At 45.8% G+C, this 24,889-nt stretch overlaps 1 protein-coding gene across 1 annotated transcript in view; it reads left to right on the top strand.

Annotated features, from left to right (window-relative positions):
* Window positions 1–24,889, top strand: part of LOC311149003 (ubiquitin-conjugating enzyme E2 R1-like) — a 47,864-nt gene that overhangs the window by 7,385 nt on the left and 15,590 nt on the right. The window contains exon 2 of the mRNA XM_084186063.1: window positions 13,262–13,348. Coding sequence (XP_084042189.1) covers window positions 13,262–13,348 — 87 coding nt within the window. The remainder of the gene's footprint in view (window positions 1–13,261; window positions 13,349–24,889) is intronic.

Genomic DNA, 24,889 nt, shown 5'->3' with positions numbered 1-24,889 from the left:
AGAGAGAGATGTATAAAGGGAGAGAGAGGCAGTGCCATTCCTGGCCCTGCTCGAGCTGGTGCCCCTGGGGGCCCTGTGAAAAGCGAGCCTGCCATTAGAAAAGGGGGCCCATGCAGAGGTAGAGTCATACAGTACTCCTTCCAACAGTCAGCCTAATCATGATCGTGTACTTACATGTTCCAAGCCTGGGGTGATATCCTACTAAGAGAACAGGGCTCCATTGATAGGCAGCCTGTTTCAGCTTTTGTTTATTTCAGAAATAGGCAAACGTTGGGCTAGTTTAGCATATTTCCAGATATTCCTAGACTGGATCAGGTTGAATGCAAAGCACTTGCAAATCCAATGATTTCCCTACATGGATAAATTGCTAATTTAGCCTACTTCCATGGGAATTAGCCCCACCAGTAATATGTCAGAAAGGTTTAAATAATGATTGGTGCCTTGGTCCACAGCTAATTCAGGCCTCTCTTGTCCCAGTGAACCTTGTAGTAGGGCTATTACAGATGTGTGCAGCATTGCTGCATTCTTTTCTTTTTGCAGTACTAAAGGTCTGGGTTTTGACAGGCCCTCTCCTCATCGTGTCAAGTTGGTTGGCAGCTTGTAATTAGGCTAATTGCATTTGTGAAGTGGACCGCCGTTGACAGTGGTTCTGGTGTAGAGTGTACTAGAGTGACTATTTCTCCTCCCCCACACTAAAAGGGTTCTGTTAAATGAGGCAGGACCCTGGTGTGTGGGTAGGATCATCTAAAGCACCTCTATCACATTCTAGTCTACAAAACATGTGCGTGCGCGGCGCACTGCTGTTCTCAAGGGCACATTCCTCTTTTCATTCACACTCTGTAGAGCAGCCAGGAGAGAGGCAATCTGAGCGAGACAATCTGAGAGCGAGACAATCTGAGACAGGGAAAAGAGAGACAATCTGAGTGCGAGGGAGAGCGAGCTTGGGGACTGGTAGAAGGGTGTCGTCAGACAGAAAAGGTGGTGCATTGGGAGAAGAACAGAATGATTAGTTCTGTGACGGTTTATGCTGCTTTAGCTGACCTGGTTTACTTTGCCCTGATTCCAGCCTCCCTCCACAGGGTGTGTTCTCTCTGTCTGGCTTCGCCACACATGTTTGTAGGTCACCATCCAAGAAAGATGGGTCAAGGTAGGTTACAAGGTAGATGCTGAGCCTAGCAGTTCTGCTCTAGATCCTGTTTTTCCTGTGCCAGCCTCTCTTCCTCCTCCTGTCTGCCTGTCTGACTGAAACAGCAACACATCCTCCCAGTTATGTACCTGTTACTAGGTGAATCATAAAAGCAGCTGCCGCTTGTTTCCACAGGGTTCTCAGGAGAGCCTCACTTCAGAGAAACATGGAACTGAGCAGCCAGGAGAGGAGAGGCTTGGTGGGTTGCAGCCAGGAGAGGAGAGGCTTGGTGGGGTACAACTAGGAGAGGAGAGGAGAGGCTTGGTGGGTTGCAGCCAGGATAGGAGAGGCTTGGTGGGGTACAACTAGGAGAGGAGAGGCTTGGTGGGGTACAACTAGGAGAGGAGAGGCTTGGTGGGGTGCAGCCAGGAGAGGAGAGGCTGGGTGGGGTGCAGCCAGGAGAAGAGAGGCTTGGTGTAGTGTGCTTTGAGGAGCTAGGTTCAGGGGCGTGTGTGTGGCATGGGCTTAATAAGTGATATTAGAGACCGTCAAGCCTCAGGCATGGAGGGGATATTTGAGTCTGTTTGTGTAGAGTTCAGAATTATGCAGGGAAATGGAGCTAATGTCCCTATTCTGAACCTCTTGTTTGTCACCTCCTTGGGATGTAGGGGCCAGTATGAAAAATGTATGCACTCACTAACTGTAAGTCGCTCTGGATAAGAGCATCTGCTAAATGACTAAAATGTGAATGTAAAATGTACTTGATGAGGTAGGCAGTAGCCAGGGTGCAGCAGAGGAAATGAGCAAGGCCAGCTTTTTAAGCCCAGTCACACTCCACTGCCCTCCCTCTCTCCTCTCATCCCTCTGGGCTTGGTGTCAGTTTTGCAGACAGGTCAGGGTTTTCAGCTCTCTGCTGCCATGGAAAGTTTCCCTCCCTCCCTGCCTGTGAGTGCAGCCTGCCTGCCTGCCATGGGTGTTGTGAATGTCATGCAGTGCCCAGTCAGTGCTCTCTATGGAGGATATACCCTACTTTCCACCTCTTTGTTTTCTGTTTCCCTAATCTCTCTCTATTACCCATTTCAGACAAGATGTGGTAGCATATATTACCTGCAAAAATCTAAGGCAATGTTTATAAACTCAGCAAAAAAAAGACACATCCCTTTTTCAGGACCCTGTCTTTCAAAGATAATTCGTAAAAATCCAAATAACTTCACAGATAAAGGGTTTAAACACTGTTTCCCATGCTTGTTCAATTAACCATAAACAATTAATGAACATGCACCTGTGGAACGGTCGTTAAGACACTAACAGCTTACAGACGGTAGGCAATAAAGGTCACAGTTATGAAAACTTAGGACACTAAAGAGGCCTTTCTACTGACTCTGAAAAAGACCAAAAGAAAGATGCCCAGGGTGTGTGAACGTGCCTTAGGCATGCTACAAGGAGGCATGAGGACTGCAGATGTGGCCAGGGCAATAAATTGCAATGTTTGTACTGTGAGACTCCTAAGACAGCGCTACAGGGAGACAGGACGGACAGCTGATCGTCCTCGCAGTGGCAGACCACGTGTAACAACACCTGCACAGGATCGGTACATCCGAACATCACACCTGCGGGACAGGTACAGGATGGCAACAACAACTGCCCGAGTTACACCAGGAACGCACAATCCCTCCTCCAGTGCTCAGACTGTCCGCAATAGGCTGAGAGAGGCCTGACTGAGGGCTTGTAGGCCTGTTGTAAGGCAGGTCCTCACCAGACATCACCGGCAACAACATTGCCTATGGGCACAAACCCACCGTTGCTGGACCAGACAGGACTGGCAAAAAGTGCTCTTCACTGACGATTCGCGGTTTTGTCTCATCAGGGGTGATGGTCGGATTCGAAGGAATGAGCGTTACACCGAGGCCTGTACTCTGGAGCGGGATCGATTTGGAGGTGGAGGGTCCGTCATAGTCTGGGGCGGTGTGGCACAGCATCATCGGACTGAGCTTGTTGTCATTGCAGGCAATCTCAACGCTGTGCGTTACAGGGAAGACATCCTCCTCCCTCATGTGGTACCCTTCCTGCAGGCTCATCCTGACATGACCAGCCATACTGCTCGTTCTGTGTGTGATTTCCTGCAAGACCGGAATGTCAGTGTTCTGCCATGGCCAGCGAAGAGCCCGGATCTCAATCCCATTGAGCACGTCTGGGACCTGTTGGATCGGAGGGTGAGGGCTAGTGCCATTCCCCCCCAGAAATGTCCGGGAACTTGCAGGTGCCTTGGTGGAAGAGTGGGGTAACATCTCACAGCAAGAACTGGCAAATCTGGTGCAGTCCATGAGGAGGAGATGCACTGCAGTACTTAATGCAGCTGGTGGCCACACCAGATACTAACTGTTACTTTTGATTTTGACCCCCCCCCCCCCCCCCCCTCCCCTTTGTTCAGGGACACATTATTCAATTTCTATTAGTCACATGTCTGTGGAACTTGTTCAGTTTATGTCTCAGTTGTTGAATCTTGTTATGTTCATACAAATATTTACACATGTTAAGTTTGCTGAAAATAAACGTAGTTGACAGTGAGATGACGTTTCTTTTTTTGCTGAGTTTTAAATTTTTTACATCAGTGGGTAGCTGGCAAATTGGGTGGGGGGGATGTTAAACAGTGGAAGTGTTAATGAATTTAGGCTACCTGCAAGAAAACAGAGAAACATTCACATAGACTGATACCTGTATTTTGGTTACAGGGTCTGTGAAAATGCAGGAATTAAAACTTGGTCTTTAGGTGGCTTTTAATTTACCATGTGTTTTACCCCCTAACCCTTTCAGATATACCAAAAAGATGGTATAAAACAGCATGCATGATACATTTGTGGGATTTTTGTCTGTCAATGAAAGACCAAGACTAATTTACATTTAAGTCATTTAGCAGACGCTCTTATCCAGGGCGACTTACAAATTGGTGCATTCAACTTAGGATAGCCAGTGGGACAACCACATCTTGATCACTGTAAGTACACTTCTTCAAACAAGCAGCTGTGAGCAAAATCAGTGCAATCAGGGACAACTACATCTCGATCACAATAAGTACATTTATTTAAACAAGTCAGTGCTAGCAGGTGAAATAAGTCAGGTGTTAGTTTAGACAAAAGACAGTGGTAATAAAGGGGGGGATAGAAGGATTACTATTATACTATTCCAGGTATTCCTTAAAGAGGTAGGGTTTCGAGTGTCTCCGGAAGGTGGTCAGTGACTCCACTGTCCTGGCATCGTGGGGGAGCTTGTTCCACCATTGGGGTGCCAGAGCAGCGAATAGCTTTGACTGGGCTGAGCGGGAACTGTGCTTCCGTAGAGGTGGGGGGGTTCAGCTTGAGGTGGTGATCCGACATCCACACTGATATGTCTGCCAGACATGCAGAGATGTGATTCGCCACCTGGTTATCAGAAGGCGGGAAAGGAGAAAATTAATTGTGTCGTCTGCGTAGCAATGATAGGAGAGACCATGTGAGGATATGACAGAGCCAAGTGACTTGGTGTATAGAGAGAATAGGAGAGGGCCTAGAACTGAGCCCTGGGGGACACCAGTAGTGAGAGCACGTGGTGCGGAGACAGATTCTCGCCACGCCACCTGGTAAGAGCGACCTGTCAGGTAGGACGCAATCCATGAGTGAGCAGCGCCGGAGATGCCCAACTCGGAGAGGGTGGAGAGGAGGATCTGATGGTTCACAGTATCAAAGGCAGCAGATAGGTCTAGAAGGATAAGCGCAGAGGAGAGAGAGTTAGCTTTGGCAGTGCGGAGAGCCTCCGTGACACAGAGAAGAGCAGTCTCAGTTGAATGACCAGTCTTGAAACCTGACTGGTTAGGATCAAGAAGGTAATTCTGAGAGAGCAGGAGAATTGGCTAGAGACGGCACGCTCAAGAGTTTTGGAGAGAAAAGAAAGAAGGGATACTGGTCTGTAGTTGTTGACATCGGAGGGACCGAGTGTAGGTTTTTTGAGGAGGGGTGCAACTCTTGCTCTCTTGAAGACGGAAGGGACATAGCCAGCGGTCAAGGATGAGTTGATGAGCGAGGTGAGGTAAGGAAGAAGGTCTCTGGAAATGGTCTGGAGAAGAGAGGAGGGGATAGGGTCAAGCGGGCAGGTTGTTGGGCGGCCGGCCGTTACAAGTCGCAAGATGTCATCTGGAGAGAGAGGGGAGAAGGAAGTCAAAGCATAGGGTAGGGCAGTGTGAGCAGGACGAGCGGTATCATTTGACTTAATAAATGAGGATCGGATGTCGTCAACCTTCTTTTCAAAATGGTTGACGAAGTCATCCACAGAGAGGGAGGAGGGAGGGGGAGGAGGATTCAGCAGGGAGGAGAAGGTGGCAAAGAGCTTCCTAGGGTTAGAGGCAGAGGCTTGAAATTTAGAGTGGTAGAAAGTGGCTTTAGCAGCAGAAACAGAGGAAGAAAAAGTAGAGAGGAGAGAGTGAAAAGATGACAGCCCGGAGCCCTGTTCTGTGCGCTCGCAATGAGTCGTCAAGCCACGGAGCAGGATGGGAGGACCGAGCCAGCCGGGAGGATAGGTGACATAGAGAGTCAAAAGATGCAGAAAGGGAGGAGAGGAGGGTCGAGGAGGCAGAATCAGGAGACCGGAGGGAGAAGGATTTAGCAGAGGGAAGAGATGATAGGATGGAAGAGGAGAGAGAGAGCGAAGGTTGCGACGGCGCATTACCATCTAAGTAGTGTTGGAGGAGAGCGAGAGAGAAAAGGATACAAAGTAGTGGTCGGAGACTTGGAGGGGAGTTGCAGTGAGATTAGTAGAAGAACAGCATCTAGTAAAGATGAGGTCAAGCGTATTGCCTGCCTTGTGAGTAGAGGGGGACGGTGAGAGGGTGAGGTCAAAAGAGGAAAGGAGTGGAAAGAAGGAGGCAGAGAGAAATGAGTCAAAGGCAGACGTCGGCAGGTTAAAGTCACCCAGAACTGTGAGGGGTGAGCCATCCTCAGGAAAGGAACTTATCAAGGCGTCAAGCTCATTGATGAACTCTCCAAGGGAACAGAATCAAGCAGGATCCTTGACTCCCGCCTTGATCAGCCATTTTCTATGTTTTATTTAACTCATGCAAAGAAAGAGAACCCTGAGTTATGTTAATCTAGTGTGTTGTGATGGCATTGTATGCTGTTTTTTAACTTGTGTGGGTCTTTGTTCCATTCCTATGGTCAGGCAGCAAGTAGGCTATTTTGGTATGAGTGTGTTCTATGGAGATCCATGTCGTGGCTCTACGTGGGCAGGGAAGTGTTAAAGGCCCTCTATAAGCCGCATGGTGACATGTAATACCATTACCTTCTTACAGGATCCCTGTTCCTGCTTTAATAAGCTGCTTGCTTGAATATTGCACTCAGAGCTCACCTTACAGGGCTTAAATGTCCCTCTGCGTTTCCACTGGCCTTGGCTCCCTCACTGCTGCTATGCTAGCTGGAGCTAGGCTGGTATGTAAGCTGCAAGGCTATTGTCCCTGTGTTTTGTTGCCCGTCTCTCTCTCTGTCTGTATGTGGAGTGTTGGCGTGAACCCCAGTCATTCTGGACCTGAGCCAGTTCGGAGGCATGGCCCCAGACTTTTACAAGCGAACAGGATTCTGTTAGGCCTATGTCAGGCTTTCCATTCTGGGCTTGTTGTTGTATGGGCCTGGTAGATATGGCCTGGTAGATATGGCAACCTCCCCCTGTTCAATTTACTAGTCACTAATGGCTCGTACAATGCAATCAGCATTGCGAAGGCTTGTGTGGAGTTTGTGCACAACCCCCCACCCCTTACATGTTCCGCCCCTCCCTCTTGGAAAACTAGGTTTTTATCTCAAGAGACAAACCTGGTTAAATCACGTTAGTTTATGTGTGTGAGAGGAAGCAAACAACCCCCCGCTGGCTAAGCCTGAGCCTCAGAGGAATGGGAGGGGTACCATGCTTTATTATTTGGCGTGTGTGTGCCAATCACTATGGGCTTTGTGTCGAAAATCGAGTATGCTTTAAATGTCCGGATGTCATACTCATTTCGGCTTTGACAACAGCTGATCAATTAGATAAGGGGATGCGCTACCAAAATCAACGAATAGCGGGAAACAATGCAATCACACAACTCATTCTCAGTATGCGAAAATCAAATGTTTAATAGTATGCGGCACTTCGAAAATCGAGTATGGTTTAAATACCAGGATGTTATACTCATTTCGGCTTTCCATCTAGTAGAATTCGATGCACACTTCCACAATGCATTGGAAGAGGTGGTCTGCGAGTGATGGGCCCTAGCTCTCTTCAAGTAGCCAAACAACAAAACTAGGCTACTTAATTGGGAAAATGCCGAATAGCAAACCTGCGGTGGTTTTCAAATGTAGGCTAGAGACGGGATCTGTAGCCCTCAGATTCAATAGTGTGCAACTGCAGCCTACAATTCGGGGCGTTCCTGCATATGGGCATTACATTGGTTCTTTCATGAACACCGCCCCCTCGAGCACCCCATTGGTTGCTACATGAACGCACCCTTTCGAGCATGACATCTTCATGCTTGTGTGACACTTTTGAATGTGGGTCAAAAGGGAAATAAAAATATTGAGTTTTTTCGCCCCCGCCTGCTGTGGACTGGAATCTTCTTTGCTAGCTAGAGGGAGTGACACCAGTAGACAATGTCCTTTGCTCCCGCCTGCCGAACACAGTCGTTAACAGAACTGCGGGGAAACAGTGCCCGACAGGCAGAAGGACACTGTCTACCGGTCACCCCCGCCTCTCGCTAGTCTGGGAGGCTGGAGCGACACCGTCTGCTAGCGAAATAGCTTGCTAACTTAATAGCACACGGTGTCACCCCCACCTGCTGTGTACCTGAAAAAAACATGCCCGACAGGTGGGGGCAAAGGAGACTGTCTACCTGTCGCCCCCACCTCCCGCTAGCACAGCATGCGGGAGGCTGGGGCGACACTGTGTGCTAACTAGCTGGCTAAGCTAGCACAGAGTGTCCTTCGCTCCCGACTGCCGAACACTTGCCCTCACCGTCGTTAACAGAACTGCGGGAAAACAGTGTGACAGGTGGGGATGAAGGACACTACCGGTGTGTACTAGCTATAGCTAGCTACTGTTGTCGTCCCCACCTCTTCTTCTTCTGTAGGGTTTATTGGCGGTTGGCATCCAACGTTATGGTGCATTACCGCCATCTACTGTACTGGAGCGCCCCTGCCTCCCGCCTATGTACTGGAGTCATAGCTTAAAAATATACCAATAGAAGTATATAGAGGGGTTCCTGCGGATGCCCACATGCAGGAACGCCCCGAATTGCGGGCTGCAGTTGCACCCTTCTCCTCAGATTGCGTCTCTGACCCACTCACATTAAAATGAGCGTTGGTGACGGCCGCGCGCCCTGAGTAGGTAACGATAGGGGGATTTTGTCTCCGATTTCAAAAACTTGTCTGGGAATGGGACAGCTAAAATCGTGTAGTGTACACCCGGCTTAGTAGTTTTTGTTCTCCTTAAAATGATCACGAGTATTGCAAAAGTGTTTCTTGTTCACTTGGCCTTCGTCAGAGCTTTAAGAAACTAAATTAACCATCTTTTGATTTCTGAATGTGTCAGCACAGGGGACTCGGGATGTGGCTACGTTATTGATGTCATATTAATCAGGCCTTTTGATTTGAACATATGGATTGTTTTAGTTTTGTAGGCTACCTATTTAATTTATGGATCAAGCCTTAGCAGTCATTCTGATCTCGTTCCCAATTATCAGTGCTTTAGTTTATTATGTTACTTTCCATCGGTCCTGAATTTACGATGCACCCGACTGTCCACGTTTTTCTGTGCAATAGCCTTTTGATTTTAACATTTTGTAAAGCTTTGGTGTGTATTCTAGGCTGTTTGATTTAATTTCTATATGTTACAGCACTAATAAATATGTTGAAATGGAACCACATGACCTGTTTCTGATAGATGGGCTATATGGTCTACTACAGTATACAGTCCATTCAGAAAGTATTCAGACCCCTTGACTGTTTCCACATTTTATTACGTTACAGCCTTATTCTAAAATTGATTAAATAGTTTTCCCCCCTCATCAATCTACACACAATACCCCATAATGACAAATTATCATTTATAAAAAACAGAAATATCACATTTACTTAAGTATTCAGACTTACTCAGTACTTTGTTGAAGCACCTTTGCGATTACAGCCTCGAGTCTTCTTGGGTAGGACGCTACAAGCTTGGGATACCTGTATTGGAGAGTTTCTCCCATTCTTCTCTGCAGATCCTCTCAAGCTCTGTAAAGTTGGATGGGGAGCGTTGCTGCACAGCTATTTTCAGGTCTTTCCAGAGATGTTCGATCGGGTTCAAGTCCAGGCTCTGGCTGGGCCACTCAAGGACATTCAGAGACTTGTCCCGAAGCCACTCCTGCATTGTCTTGGCTGTGTGCTTAGGGTCATTGTCCTGTTGGAAGGTGAACCTTCGCACCAGTCTGAGGTCCTGAGCGCTCTGGAGCAGGTTTTCATCAAGGATCTCTCCGTAATTTTGCCCCGTTCATATTTCCCTCAATCCTGACTAGTCTCCCAGTCCCTGCAGCTGAAAAAAATCCCCACAGCATGATGCTGCCACCACCATGCTTCACCGTAGGGATGGTGCCAGGTTTCCTCAAGACGTGATGCTTGGCATTCAGGCCAAAGAGTTCAATCTTGGTTTCATCAGACCAGAGAATCTTGTTTCTCATGGTCTGAGAGTCCTTTATGTGGCTTTTGGAAAACTCCAAGCGGGCTGTCATGTGCCTTTTACTGAGGAGTGGCTTCCGTCTGGCCACTCTACCATAAAGGCCTGATTGGTGGAGGGCTGCAGAGATGGTTGTCCTTCTGGAAGGTTCTCCCTTCTCCACAGAGGAACTCTGGAGCTCTGTCAGAGTGACCACCGGGTTCTGACCAAGGCCCTTCTCCCCCGATTGCTCAGTTTGGCCGGAAAACCAGCTCTAGGAAGAATCTGGCTGGTTCCAAACTTCTTCCATTTAAGAATGATGGAGGCCACTGTGTTCTTGGGGACCTTCAATGCTGCAGAAATGTTTTGGTAACCTTCCCTAGATCTGTGCCTAGACACAATCCTGTCTCAGAGCTCTACGAACAATTCCTTCGACCTCATGGCTTGGTTTTTGCTCTGACATGCACTGTCAACTGTGGGACCTTATATAAACAGGTGTGTGCCTTATCCAAATCATGTCCAATCAAGTTGTAGACTTGATTGGTGGACTCCAATCAAGTTGTAGAAACATCTCAAGGATGATCAATGGAAACAGGATGCACCTGAGCTCAATTTTGAGTCTCATAGTGAAGGGTCTGAATACTAATGTAAAAAAGGTATTTATGCAACAACAACAAAAAATATATGATTTGAAAAAAGTTCTAAAAACCTCTTCTCGCTTTGTCATTATGGGCTTTTGTGTGTAGAATGCTGAGATTTTTATTTATTTAATCAATTTTAGAATAAGGCCGTAACATAACAAAATGTGGAAAAAGTCAAGGGGTCTGAATACTTTCCGAAGGTCTTGGTCAAAAGTTTTGAGAAGTATTGGTCTTCACAAAGTTTGCTGCTTCAGTGTTATGAGATATTTTGTCAGATGTTACTATGGTATACTGAAGTATAATTACAAGCATTCCATAAGTGTCAAAGGCTTTTATTGACAATTACATTAAGTTTATGCAAAGATTCAATATTTGCAGTGTTGACCCTTCTTTTTCAAGACCTCTGCAATCTGCCCAGGCATGCTGTCAATTAACTTATGGGCCACATCCTGACTGATGGCAGCCCATTCTTTCATAATCAATGCTTGGAGTTTGTCAGAATTTGTGGGTTTTTGTTTGTCCACCCGCCTCTTGAGGATCGACCACAAGTTCTCAATGGGATTAAGGTCTGGGGAGTTTCCTGGCCATGGACCCAAAATGTCGATGTTTTGTTCCCCGAGCCACTTAGTTATCACTTTTGCCTCATGGCAAGGTGCTCCATCATGCTGGAAAAGGCGTTGGTCGTCACCAAACTGTTCTTGGATGGTTGGGAGAAGTTTCTCTCGGAGGATGCGTTGGTACCATTCTTTATTCAAATCAAATCAAATTATATTTGTCACATACACGTCTTTAGCAGATGTTATAGCGGGTGTAGCGAAATGCTTGTGCTTCTAGCTCCGACATTGCAGTAATATCTAACAATTTCACAACATATACCCAATACACACAAAACTAGTAAGGAATGGGTTTTAAGAATATATACATATGGCCAAGCAATGACAGAGCGGCATGGACTAAGATACAGTAGAATATTATAGAATAGAATGCAGTATATACATATGAGATGAGTAGTGCAAGATATGTAAACATTTATTAAAGTGACTAGTGTTGCATTTCTTAAGGTGGCCAGTAATTTCAATAGGCAGCAGCAGCCTCTAATGTGCTAGTGATGGCTATTTAACAGTCTGATGGCCTTGAGATAGAAGCCGTTTTTCATTCTCTCGGTCCCAGCTTTGATGCACCTGTACTGACCTCGCCTTCTGGATGATAGCGGGGTGAACAGGCAGTGGCTCGGGTGGTTGATGTCCTTGATGATCTTTTTGTCCTTCCTGTGACATCGGGTATTGTATGTGTCTTGGAGGGCGGGTAGTTTGACCCCGGTAATGCGTTCGGCAGACCGCACCACCCTCTGGAGAGCCCTGCGGTTGTGGGCGGTGCAGTTGCCGTACCAGGCGGTGATACAGCCCGACAGGATGCTCTCAATTGTGATCTTAGGCAAAATTGTGAGTGAGCCCACTCCCTTGGCTGAGAAGCAACCCCACACATGAATGGTCTCAGGATGCTTTACTGTTGGCATGACACAGGACTGATGGTAGCGCTCACCTTGTCTTCTCTGGACAAGGTGTTTTCCGGATGCCCCAAACAATCGGAAAGGGGATTCATCAGAGAAAATGACTTTTCCCCAGTCCTCAGCATTCTAATCCCTGTACCTTTTGCTGAATATCAGTCTGTCCCTGATGTTTTTCCTAGAGAGAAGTGGCTTCTTTGCTGCCCTTCTTGACACCAGGCCATCCTCCAAAAGTCTTCGCCTCACTGTGCGTGCAGATGCACTCACACCTGCCTGCTGCCATTCCTGAGCAAGCTCTGCACTGGTGGTGCCCCGATCCCGCAGCTGAATCAACTTTAGGAGACGGTCCTGGCGCTTGCTGGACTTTCTTGGGCGCCCTGACGCCTTCTTCACAACAATTTAACCTCTCCTTGAAGTTCTTGATGATCCGATAAATGGTTGATTTAGGTGCAATTTTACTAGCAGCAATATCCTTGCCTGTGAAGCCCTTTTTGTGCAAAGCAATGATGACGGCACGTCATGGTTAACAGAGGAAGAACAATGATTTCAAGCACCACCCTCCTTTTAAAGCTTCCAGTCTGTTATTCTAACTCAATCAGCATGACAGAGTGATCTCCAGCCTTGTCCTCGTCAACACTCTGACCTGTGTTAACGAGATAATCACTGACATGATGGCAGCTGGTCCTTTTGTGGCAGGGCTGAAACGCAGTGGAAATGTTTTTTTGGGATGAAGTTCATTTTCATGGTAAAGAGGGACTTTGCAATTAATTGCAATTAATCTGATCACTCTTCATGACATTCTGGAGTATATGCAAATTTACATCATAAACTGAGGCAGCAGACTTTGTGAAAATTTGTATTTGTGTGATTCTCAAAACCTTTGACCATAACTGTAGGTTGAATGTGATAGTCTGCCTATAACCAGCCCTTTGTAGGCCTAGAAGTCCATTCCTATTCTATTCAGAGTAGAGAAATGAATCAAATTGGAAATTAGCTATTATCAGGCTGGTTAATACGATGCATGTCTGTTGAATTTGGAAAAATCCACTCGCACTTGGCCCCGCCCCACCTACTCAGGCCAATCCTATAAATATCACATGTTGGTGCTCATGGAAATGACCCCTAGCTTCGACTCCAATGTCTATGGCATGACAACGATAGAGGAGTTGACTAAAGCATACTGATCAGGTACCAAGCTAAGACGGGCCTAAATAAATAATTTGACCAGAGGTATACTCTTACACCTTATTCAGCTGACCTCTACTTCTTGCATCACTAATTGTGCACTTCTTCCTCTTCTTCTCTCAGGCTCGGATCAAGTTCCCCATCGACTATCCCTACTCTCCTCCGGCCTTCCGCTTCCTCACCAAGATGTGGCACCCCAACATCTACGAGGTAAGAGAAAGAACAACACTCACCCTATCTGTCATTACACAATCACCTCTTTTTATGTCTTGTCCCCTACATAATAGTCCAACGTCCTTTAGTCTCTGAATAGCTTTAACTTGTTATCTTCTATTATAAATACTTTCAGACTCTGTTGCTATCATATACTTTGACGGTGGCCTAGGTAGTGTATGTATAGATCAGGGGTGTCAAACTCATTTCACTCATTCCAATTTGTGTCCAATTAAGACCTAGACAACCAGGTGAGGGGAGTTCCTTCACCTTCATTGATCAATACAAATTGCCTGGCTGGGCTGATGAGACAGTAGGCTTTTGAACGATTTAGCAGGTGGTAATTTGTGGAATAGACACCGGCTGGAATGCAGTTTTAACCAATCAGCATTCAGGATTACACCCACCAGTTGTATTATGTACACTGCTCAAAAAAATAAAGGGAACACTAAAATAACACATCCTAGATCTGAATGAATGAAATAATCTTATTAAATACTTTTTTCTTTACATAGTTGAATGTGCTGACAACAAAATCACACAAAAATTATCAATGGAAATCAAATGTATCAACCCATGGAGGTCTGGATTTGGAGTCACCCTCAAAATTAAAGTGGAAAACCACACTACAGGCTGATCCAACTTTGATGTAATGTCCTTAAAACAAGTCAAAATGAGGCTCAGTAGTGTGTGTGGCCTCCATGTGCCTGTATGACCTCCCTACAACGCCTGGGCATGCTCCTGATGAGGTGGCGGATGGTCTCCTGAGGGATCTCCTCCCAGACCTGGACTAAAGCATCCGCCAACTCCTGGACAGTCTGTGGTGCAACGTGGCGTTGGTGGATGGAGCGAGACATGATGTCCCAGATGTGCTCAATTGGATTCAGGTCTGGGGAACGGGCGGGCCAGTCCATAGCATCAATGCCTTCCTCTTGCAGGAACTGCTGACACACTCCAGCCACATGAGGTCTAGCATTGTCTTGCATTAGGAGGAACCCAGGGCCAACCGCACCAGCATATGGTCTCACAAGGGGTCTGAGGATCTCATCTCGGTACCTAATGGCAGTCAGGCTACCTCTGGCGAGCACATGGAGGGCTGTGCGGCCCCCCAAAAAAATGCCACCCCACACCATGACTGACCCACCGCCAAACCGGTCATGCTGGAGGATGTTGCAGGCAGCAGAACGTTCTCCACGGCGTCTCCAGACTCTGTCACGTCTGTCACATGTGCTCAGTGTGAACCTGCTTTCATCTGTGAAGAGCACAGGGCGCCAGTGGGGTAATTTGCCAATCTTGGTGTTCTCTGGCAAATGCCAAACGTCCTGCACGGTGTTGGGCTGTAAGCACAACCCCCACCTGTGGACGTCAGGCCCTCATACCACCCTCATGGAGTCTGTTTCTGACCGTTTGAGCAGACACATGCACATTTGTGGCCTGCTGGAGGTCATTTTGCAGGGCTCTGGCAGTGTTCCTCCTGCTCCTCCTTGCACAAAGGCGGAGGTAGCAGTCCTGCTGCTGGGTTGTTGCCCTCCTACGGCTTCCTCCACGTCTCCTGATGTACTGGCCTGTCTCCTGGTAGCGCCTCCATGCTCTGGACACTACGCTGACAGACACAGCAAATACCTGAGCCACTTGTGTGGGTTGTAGACTCCGTCTCATGCTACCACTAGAGTGAAAGCACCGCCAGCATTCAAAAGTGACCAAAACATCAGCCAGGAAGCATAGGAACTGAGAAGTGGTCTGTGGTCACCACCTGCAAAACCAGTCCTTTATTGGGGGTGTCTTGCTAATTGCCTATAATTTCCACCTGTTGTCTATTCCATTTGCACAACAGCATGTGCAATTTATTGTCAATCAGTGTTGCTTCCTAAGTGGACAGTTTGATTTCACAGAAGTGTGATTGACCTGGAGTTACATTGTGTTGTTTAAGTGTTCCCTTTATTTTTTTGAGCAGTGTATAACAATCACACTTAAGACTTTTTAAGGAGGACTTAAATCAAGAAAAACAACGGGAACATAGTAGGTGATTTGTCAATTAAATAATATGGATTTCATAAAACCAACACAAACCCTATCTTCAACACAAATAATGTGCTTCAGAAATAAAAGTATAACAAAATAATAACCCCCACAAAAACTATAATTTAAATGCATAATTTTAGCAAACACACCCAAATATTCAATAACCATTGCAATGACCCAATAACCTTATTAACGTTTTGTTTTGGTTAAGCTCAAGTTCAGCTATAAAAGCCTATTGGGGCTCGCCCAACCAGGAAATGATTAATTTATGTCTGTTATTTATTTTCCCTTTTTGATACCCCTTAGTTCCTTCATTTCAGTTAATAGTCTTTGCGGATTTAAATCTTATTTCCCCCCAGAAAGCAAAAAGATGAATGATCACAAAAACAATGAGGAAAAAAGGACGGATATCACCGGAGTTTAGAAGGCATGTCCACTCTCATTAAACTTTCTCCGTGATCCGTTTACTTAATCCCAAACAAGGAAATAATCAGGAATGTCAGGAACACGTTCCCAGTGTCAAACAATACATCCCAACAAAGGAAGGCACAGACTGTGTTTAGCAGGCTGCAGTTCTCATCTCGCAATTTGTAACTGGCGCCTCTGCAATTTACCCGGTGTCTTCGTCTCCCAGGTAGGCTATGGAAAAACACACCTCCCCTCTCTGTTGCTCACTTCCTCATTCATACAGTGGGGAAAAAAAGTATTTAGTCAGCCACCAATTGTGTAATTTTCATCATAGGTACACGTCAACTATGACAGACAAAATGAGAAAAATAAATACAGAAAATCACATTGTAGGATTTTTTATGAATTTATTTGCAAATTATGGTGGAAAATAAGTATTTGGTCAATAACAAAAGTTTCTCAATACTTTGTTATATACCCTTTGTTGGCAATGACACAGGTCAAACGTTTTCTGTAAGTCTTCACAAGGTTTTCACACACTGTTGCTGGTATTTTGGCCCATTCCTCCATGCAGATCTCCTCTAGAGCAGTGATGTTTTGGGGCTGTCGCTGGGCAACACGGACTTTCAACTCCCTCCAAAGATTTTCTATGGGGTTGAGATCTGGAGACTGGCTAGGCCACTCCAGGACCTTGAAATGCTTCTTACGAAGCCACTCCTTCGTTGCCTGGGCGGTGTGTTTGGGATCATTGTCATGCTGAAAGACCCAGTCACGTTTCATCTTCAATGCCCTTGCTGATGGAAGGAGGTTTTCACTCAAAATCTCACGATACATGGCCCCATTCATTCTTTCCTTTGCACGGATCAGTCGTCCTGGTCCCTTTGCAGAAAAACAGCCCCAAAGCATGATGTTTCCACCCCCATGCTTCACAGTAGGTATGGTGTTCTTTGGATGCAACTCAGAATTCTTTGTCCTCCAAACACGACGAGTTGAGTTTTTACCAAAAAGTTATATTTTGGTTTCATCTGACCATATGACGTTCTCCCAATCCTCTTCTGGATCATCCAAATGCACTCTAGCAAACTTCAGACGGGCCTGGACATGTACTGGCTTAAGCAGGGGGACACGTCTGGCACTGCAGGATTTGAGTCCCTGGCGGCGTAGTGTGTTACTGATGGTAGGCTTTGTTACTTTGGTCCCAGCTCTCTGCAGGTCATTCACTAGGTCCCACAGTGTGGTTCTGGGATTTTTGCTCACCGTTCTTTTGATCATTTTGACCCCACGGGGTGAGATCTTGCGTGGAGCCCCAGATCGAGGGAGATTATCAGTGGTCTTGTATGTCTTCCATTTCCTAATAATTGTTCCCACAGTTGATTTCTTCAAACCAAGCTGCTTACCTATTGCAGATTCAGTCTTCCCAGCCTGGTGCAGGTCTACAATTATGTTTCTGGTGTCCTTTGACAGCTCTTTGGTCTTGGCCATAGTGGAGTTTGGAGTGTGACTGTTTGAGGTTGTGGACAGGTGTCTTTTATACTGATAACAAGTTCAAACAGGTGCCATTAATACAGGTAACGAGTGGAGGACAGAGGAGCCTCTTAAAGAAGAAGTTACAGGTCTGTGAGAGCCAGAAATCTTGCTTGTTTGTAGGTGACCAAATACTTATTTTCCACCATAATTTGCAAATAAATTCATAAAAAATCCTACAATGTGATTTTCTGGATTTTTCTTTCTCAATTTGTCTGTCATAGTTGACGTGTACCTATGATGAAAATTACAGGCCTCATCTTTTTAAGTGGGAGAACTTGCACAATTGGTGGCTGACTAAATACTTTTTTTCCCCACTGTACCTTTGTCGGCTGCCCTTCTTAAAGCGGTAGCGCTATTTTTAGGCCACAATCTCTATCGTCCATACAGAATGGAATTATTTTAACATATGACAGAGAATTATTGCCGGACCGGACCACTTCGGCGCATGCTTGGACGAGAAATAGTCAGATGTTTTAGGAAGTGGATGTGCCTTACCCAGACCAAATCTCCCGACAAGAAGTGTGCATGTTCCCTACAGGCTTGTCTGGCCAGGCATATGCCCACTCTCTGTTTGACTTCTTTTGCCATTGCCTGCTTTCTCTCCAAGAGGTTGTAGGGCGGCTGGTACGGAGATGGAGCTGTTGAGATGGTAGGCTGGTACTTCAAGTTCATTCCCCACTTTGCAGATCTAGCATCCCCTCTGAACCGGCTTAAGAGAAAGGAAGTGGTCTGGAAATGGACTGACGAGTGACAGAACTGTTTTGAGCAGTTGAAGCAGGCTCTTGTTAATGCACCAGTGTTGGCTCAGCCAGACCTATTGCAGGCATTCCAAGTCCAAACGGATGCCAGTGAGGTAGGTTTGGTGCTGTCCTCACTCAACTGATGGAAGGTGGAGAAAGAGTCATTGCATATGCCTCACTTGGCATTAAAGGAGCTGAATGCAACTACTCAACATCGGAAAAGGAGTGCCTCACAGTGGTGTGGGCAATCGAAAAGGGGAGGCATTATCTTGAGGGGGTTGAGTTTGATGTATTTACTAATCACTCAGCACTTACACTTTTTTGTCCATTTAAAATAACATACAATTGATCAGAAAAACTGTGTAGACATTGTTCATGTTGTAAATGGCTATTGTAGCTGGAAATGGCTGATTTTTAATGGAATATCTACATAGGCGTACAGAGGCCCATTATCAGCAACCATCAGTCCTGTGTTCCAATGGCACGTTGTGTTTGCTAATCCAAGTTTATCATTTAAAAAGGCTAATTGATCATTAGAAAACCCTTTTGCAATTATGTTAGCACAGCTGAAAACTGTTGTGCTGATTAAAGAAGCAATAAAACTGGCCTTCTTGAGACTAGTTGAGTATCTGGAGCATCAGCAATTGTGGGTTCGATTACAGACTCAAAATGGCCAGAAACAAATAACTGTCTTCTGAAACTCGTCAGTCTATTCTTGTTCTGAGAAATGAAGTCTATTCCATGCGAGAAATTGCCAAGAAACTGAAGATCCCGTACAACGCTGTGTACTACTCCCTTCACAGAACAGCGCAAACTGGCTCTAACCAGAATAGAAAGAGGAGTGGGAGGCCCCGGTGCACAACTGAGCAAGAAGACAAATACATTAGTGTCTAGTTTGAGAAACAGACGGCTCACAGGTCCTCATTAAATAGTACCCGCAAAACCCCAGTCTCAACGTCAACATTCTCACACAACTGCTCTCCTGGACATGTGATTTTCTGCCACAGGATTTTCTGCATCAGGGTGAAAGTACACCCTGTATCAAGTACCACTTCATATTGGAAATTCCTGACCCCTACAGGCACTATCAGCAAGGAAAAATCCTTCTCCTAGTCCTGGGGAGCACAGGGAGGATGCACACGTTTCACATCTGCAGGTGGCTTACCATAGGTCTTTCTTTGTCCTTTCTCATTCCCAATTTGGTTCACTTTTATCCAATACTCCTTAGTGGATCAATAAATCAATCAAATGTATTTAGAAAGCCCTTTTTACTTCAGCAGGATGTCACAAAGTGCTATACAGAAACCCAGCCTAAAACCCCAAACAGCAAGCAATGCAGATGTAGAAGCACGGTGGCTAGGAAAAACTCCCTAGAAAGGCAGAAACCTAGGAAGAAACCTAGAGAGGAACCTGGCTCTGAGGGGTGGCCAGTCCCCTTCTGGCTGTGCCATGTGGAGATAATAACAGTACATGGCCATTAAGGACAGATTTTTCTCCAAGATGTTCATAGATGACCAGCAGGGTCAAATAATAATCACAGTGGTTGTAGAGGTTGCAACAGGTCAGTACATCAGGAGTAAATGTCACTTGGCTTTTCATAGCTGGGCATTTAGAGGTTGAAATAGCAGGTGCAGTAGAGAGAGAGAGTTGAAAACAGCAGGTCTGGGACAAGGTAGCACGTCCGGTGAACAGGTCAGGGTTCCATAAACGCAGGAAGAAGAGTTTAAACTGGAGCAGCAGCACGACCAGGTAGACGGAGGACAGCAAGGAGTCATCAGGCCAGGTAGTCCTGAGGCATGGTCCTACGGCTCAGGTCCTCTGGGAGGGGAGGGAGAGAGGGAAAAATTAGAGGGAGCATACTTAAATTCACACAGGACACCGGATAAGACAGGAGAATAACACCAGTCCGACGTTACCCCCGGACAGGGCCAACCAGGCAGGATATAACCCCATCCACTTTGCCAAAGCACAGCCCCCACACCACCAGAGGGATATCAACAGACCACCAACCTACTACCCTGAGACAAGGCTGAGGATAGCCCACGAAGATCTCATCCACTGCACCAGCCCAAGGGGTCGACAAACCGGACAGGAAGATCACGTCAGTGACTCAACCCTCTCAAGTGACGCACCCCTCCTAGGGACAGCATGTAATGCACCAGAAAGCCAGTGACTCAGCCCCCGTAATAGGGTCAGAGGCAGAGAATCCCAATGGAGAGACAGGAACCGGCCAGGCAGAGACAGCAAGGGCAGTTCGTCGCTCCAGTGCCTTTCCGTTCACCTTCGCACCCCTGGGCCAGACAGCTCTCAATCATAGGACCTACTGAAGAGATGAGTCTTCAGTAAAGACTTAAAGGTTGATACCGAGTCTGCGTCTCTCACATGGATAGGCAGACCATTTCATAAAAAATGTAACTCTATAGGAGAAAGCCCTGCCTCCAGCTGTTTGCTTAGAAATTCTAGGGACGATAAGGAGGCCTGCGTCTTGTGACCGTAGCGTACATGTAGGTATGTACGGCAGGACCAAATCGGAGAGATGGGTAGGAGCAAGCCCATGTAATGCTTTGTAGATTAGCAGTAAAACCTTGAAATCAGCCCAAGCCTTAACAGGAAGCCAGTGTAGAGAGGCTAGAACTCGAGTAATATGATCACATTTTGGGGTTCTAGTCAAGATTCTAGCAGCCGTGTTTAGCACTAACTGAAGTTTATCTAGTGCTTTATCCGGGTAGCCGGAGAGTAGAGCATTGCAGTAGTCTAATCCAGAAGTGACAAACGCATGGATGAGCTTTTCTGCATCAATTTTTTTTACAAAACGTTTCAGATTTTTTCAATGTTACGAAGATGGGGAAAAAAGCTGTCCTTTAAATATTCTTGATATGTTTGTCAAAATAGAGATCAGGGTCCAGAGTAACGCAGAGGTCCTTCAGTTTTTTTTAGACGACTGTACAACCATCAAGGGCAGATACAACAGAAGATGTCTTTGTTTCTTGGGACCTAGAACTAGCATCTCTGTTTTGTCCGAGTTTAAAAGTAAACATTTTGCCACCATCCACTTCCTTATGTCTGAAACACAGGCTTCCAGGGTAGGCCATTTTGGGGCTTCACCATGTTTCATCGAAATGTACAGCTGTGTGTCGTCCGCATAGCAGTGAAAGTTAACATTGTGTTTCCAAATGACATCACCAAGAGGTAAAATATATAGTGAAAACAATAGTGGTCCTAAAACAGAACCTTGGGGAACACCGAAACGTACAATTGATTTGTCAGAGGACAAACCATCCACAGAGACAAACTAATATCTTTCCGACAGATAAGATCTAAACAAGGCAAGAACTTGTCCGTGTAGACCAATTAAGGTTTCCAATCTCTCCAAAAGAATGTGGTGATTGATGGTGTCAAAAGCAGCACTAAGGTCTAGGCGCACGAGGACAGATGCAGAGCCTTGGTCTGACACCATTAAAAGGTAATTTACCACATTCACGAGTGCAGTCACAGTGCTATGATGGTGTCTAAAACCAGACTGAAATGTTTTGTATACATTATTTGTCTTCAGGAAGGCAGTGAGCTGCTGCACAACAGCTTTTTCTAAACATTTTGAGAGGAATGGGTGATTCGATATAGGCTGAAGGTTTGGCTTTTTCAAGAGAGGCTTTATTACTGCCTCTTTTAGTGAGTTTGGTACACATCCAGTGGATAGGGAGCCATTTATTATGTTCAACATAGGAGGGCCAAGCACAGGAAGTAGCTCTTTCAGTAGTTTAGTTGGAATAGGGTCCAGTATTCAGCTTGAAGGTTTAGAGGCCATGACTATTTTCATGAACGTGTCAAGAGATATAGGATTAAAAAACTTGAGTGTCTCCATTGATCCTAGGTTCTGGCAGTTTTGTGCAGACTCAGAACAGCTGAGCTTTGGAGAAATACGCAGATTCAAAGAGGAGTCCTTAATTTGCTTTCTAATGATCATTATCTTTTCGTCGAAGAAGTTAATGAATTCATCACTGCTGAAGTGAAAGGCATCCTCTCTTGGGGAATGCTGCTTTTTAGTTAGCTTTGCGACAGTATCAAATATAAATGTTGGATTGTTCTTATTCTCCTCAATTAGGTTGGAAAAATAGGATGATCTAGCAGCAGCGAGGGCTCTTCGATATTTCACTGTACTTTCTTTCCAAGCTAGTAGGAAGACTTCCAGTTTGGTGGAGCGCCATTTCCGTTCCAATTTTCTGGAAGCTTGCTTCAGGGCTCTGGTATTTTCTATATACCAGGGAGCTAGTTTCTTGTGACAAATGTTTTTTATTTTTAGGGGTGCGACTGCATATAGGGTATTACGCAAGTTTAAATTTAAATCCTTGGTTGGGGTCTGAGCAGATTATTTGTTGCGATTGCAAACGTAATAAGATGGTGGTCTGATAGTTCAGGATTATGAGGAAAAACTTTTAGAGCCACAATATTTATTCCACGGGACAAAACTAGATCCAGGGTATGACTGTGGCATTGAGTATGTCCGGAGACATGTTGGACAAAACCCACTGAGTCGACGATGGCTCCGAAAGCCTTTTGGAGTGGGTCTGTGGACTTTTTCATGTGAATATTAGTCACCAAAATTTAGAATATTATCTGCCATGACTACAAGGTCCAATTAGGAATTCAGGGAACTCAGTGGGGAGCTCTGTATACGGCCCAGGAGGCCTGTAAACAGTAGCTATAAAAAGTGATTGAGTAGGCTGCATAGATTTCATGACTAGAAGCTCAAAAGACGAAAACGCAGTCATCTTTGGGGGGGTAAATTGACATTTGCTATCGTAATTGTTAGCAACACCTCCGCCTTTGCAGGATGCGCGGGGGATATGGTCACTAGTGTAACCAGGAGGAGAGGCCTCATTTAACACAGTAAATTCATCAGGCTTAAGCCATGTTTCAGTCAGGCCAATCACATCAAGATTATGATCAGTGATTAGTTCATTGACCATAACTGGCTTGGAAGTGAGGGATCTAACATTAAGTAGCCCTATTCTGAGATGTGAGATATCACAATCTCTTTCAATAATGGCAGGACTGGAGGAGGTCTTTATTCCAGTTTGATTGCTAAGGCGAACACCGCCATGTTTAGTTTTGCTCAACCTAGATCGAGGCACAGACACGGTCTCAATGGGGATAGCTGAGCTGACTACACTGACTGTGCTAGTGGCAGACTCCACTAAGCTGGCAGGCTGGCTATCTCATTGAGGAGAAAGAGCCCTGTCTATGTTGGTAGATAAGATGAGAGCACCCCCAAGCTAGGATGGAGTCCACTACTCCTCATCAGGCCAGGCTTGGTCCTGTTTGTGGGCGAGTCCCAGAAAGAGGGCCAATTATCTACAAATTCTATATTTTGGGAGGGGCAGAAAACAGTTTTCAACCAGCGATTGAGTTGTGAGACTGCTGTAGAGCTCATCACTCCCCCTAACTGGGAGGGAGCCAGAGACAATTACTCGATGCCGACACATCTTTCTAGCTAATTTATACGCTGAAGCTATGTTGCTCTTGGTGACCTCTGACTGTTTCATCCTAACATCGTTCGTGCAGACGTGGATAACAATATCCATATGCTCTCTACACTTGCCAGTTTTTGCCTTAACCCGCACCATCTTCAGATTAGCCTTTACATTGGTAGCCATGCCCCCTGGTAAACAGTGTATGATCGTTGGATGATTCTTTTTAAGTCTAATATTGCGGGTAATGGAGTCGCCAATGACTAGGGTTTTCAATTTGTCAGAACTAATGGTGGGAGGCTTCGGTGGCTCAGACCCCATAATGGTTGGAGGAGAGACCTGAGAAGGCTTGGCCTCCGACTCGTTGCTTAATGGGGAGAACCGGTTAAAAGTTTCTGTCGGCTGAATGAGCGACACCGGTTGAGCATGCCGACAGCATTTCTTTCCAGAAGCCTTGAGAAAATTGTCCGTCTGCGGGGACTGTGAGGGGATTTAAACTACTATCTGTACTTACTGGTGGCACAGACGCTGTTTCATCCTTTCCTACACTTACATTGCCCTTGCCTAACGATTGCATCTGAAATTAGATGGCATAGTGTTAATGTTACTACTTAGCTTCGGCTGGTACAGGTCCTGCAGGACCATGTCCAGGTAAAGCGTCCGGGGTGAAAAAGTTGAATGAAAAAAGTTGAGTGAGGAAAACTAAAAAATAGCTAAGACGTTGGTTAAATGAAGATTGATTAAACGGTTATTAAAAAAGTAAAAACCGTAAAGTTATGCTTTTCCACCATTGATCCAACATTCACTAACTGCTCTACACTCATAACTGTTCCTCTGAGGCAGACCGCCACCCGAGGGTTACAGTTGTTGAGGATTTTTCTCACCAGTTCTGGTTCTGTGATGTTAGGCTTCCACTTCAGACAAAGTGCCCGGAAATCATAAGCAAAGTCCCTCAAAGACTGAGTTGGAAGTTGAACCATATCTCTTAGTTTCTTCTCTACCTCTGTTAAGTAGTCAGTTTGTTGAAATGCTGTTTGGAACGCCTCTTTGAACTTCACCCAGGTGGTGATTTTCTTCTTTTCGGCCATCCACCAGCTCCTGGCTGGTCCTTTTGAGAACATTAGATAGGGTGACATAGGTCTCACGGATAGAAAATTGTCACATTTCTCCCCAAGATGCATTCAACCACCTGTTGTTTCAGTTGCTTTATGGAATCCTTTGTGGTTCTCCATTTCCTCCATTTTTGCATTGACATAGCCTCTTAGGCTTTCCTCTCTCTTTATGGCACTCACCAATGATTTCTTAAAATCATCCTCAAGACCATTAACTGTGGTTAGTAATTTATGAAGATTATTGCTGACCAACTAAAATTT

The sequence above is a fragment of the Coregonus lavaretus genome, assembly GCF_964263955.1.
Source record: "Coregonus lavaretus genome assembly, chromosome: 21".
Lineage (NCBI taxonomy): Eukaryota > Metazoa > Chordata > Actinopteri > Salmoniformes > Salmonidae > Coregonus > Coregonus lavaretus.
The sequence above is the reverse complement of the archived record's forward strand: the minus strand, read 5'-3'. Positions and strand labels throughout refer to the sequence as shown.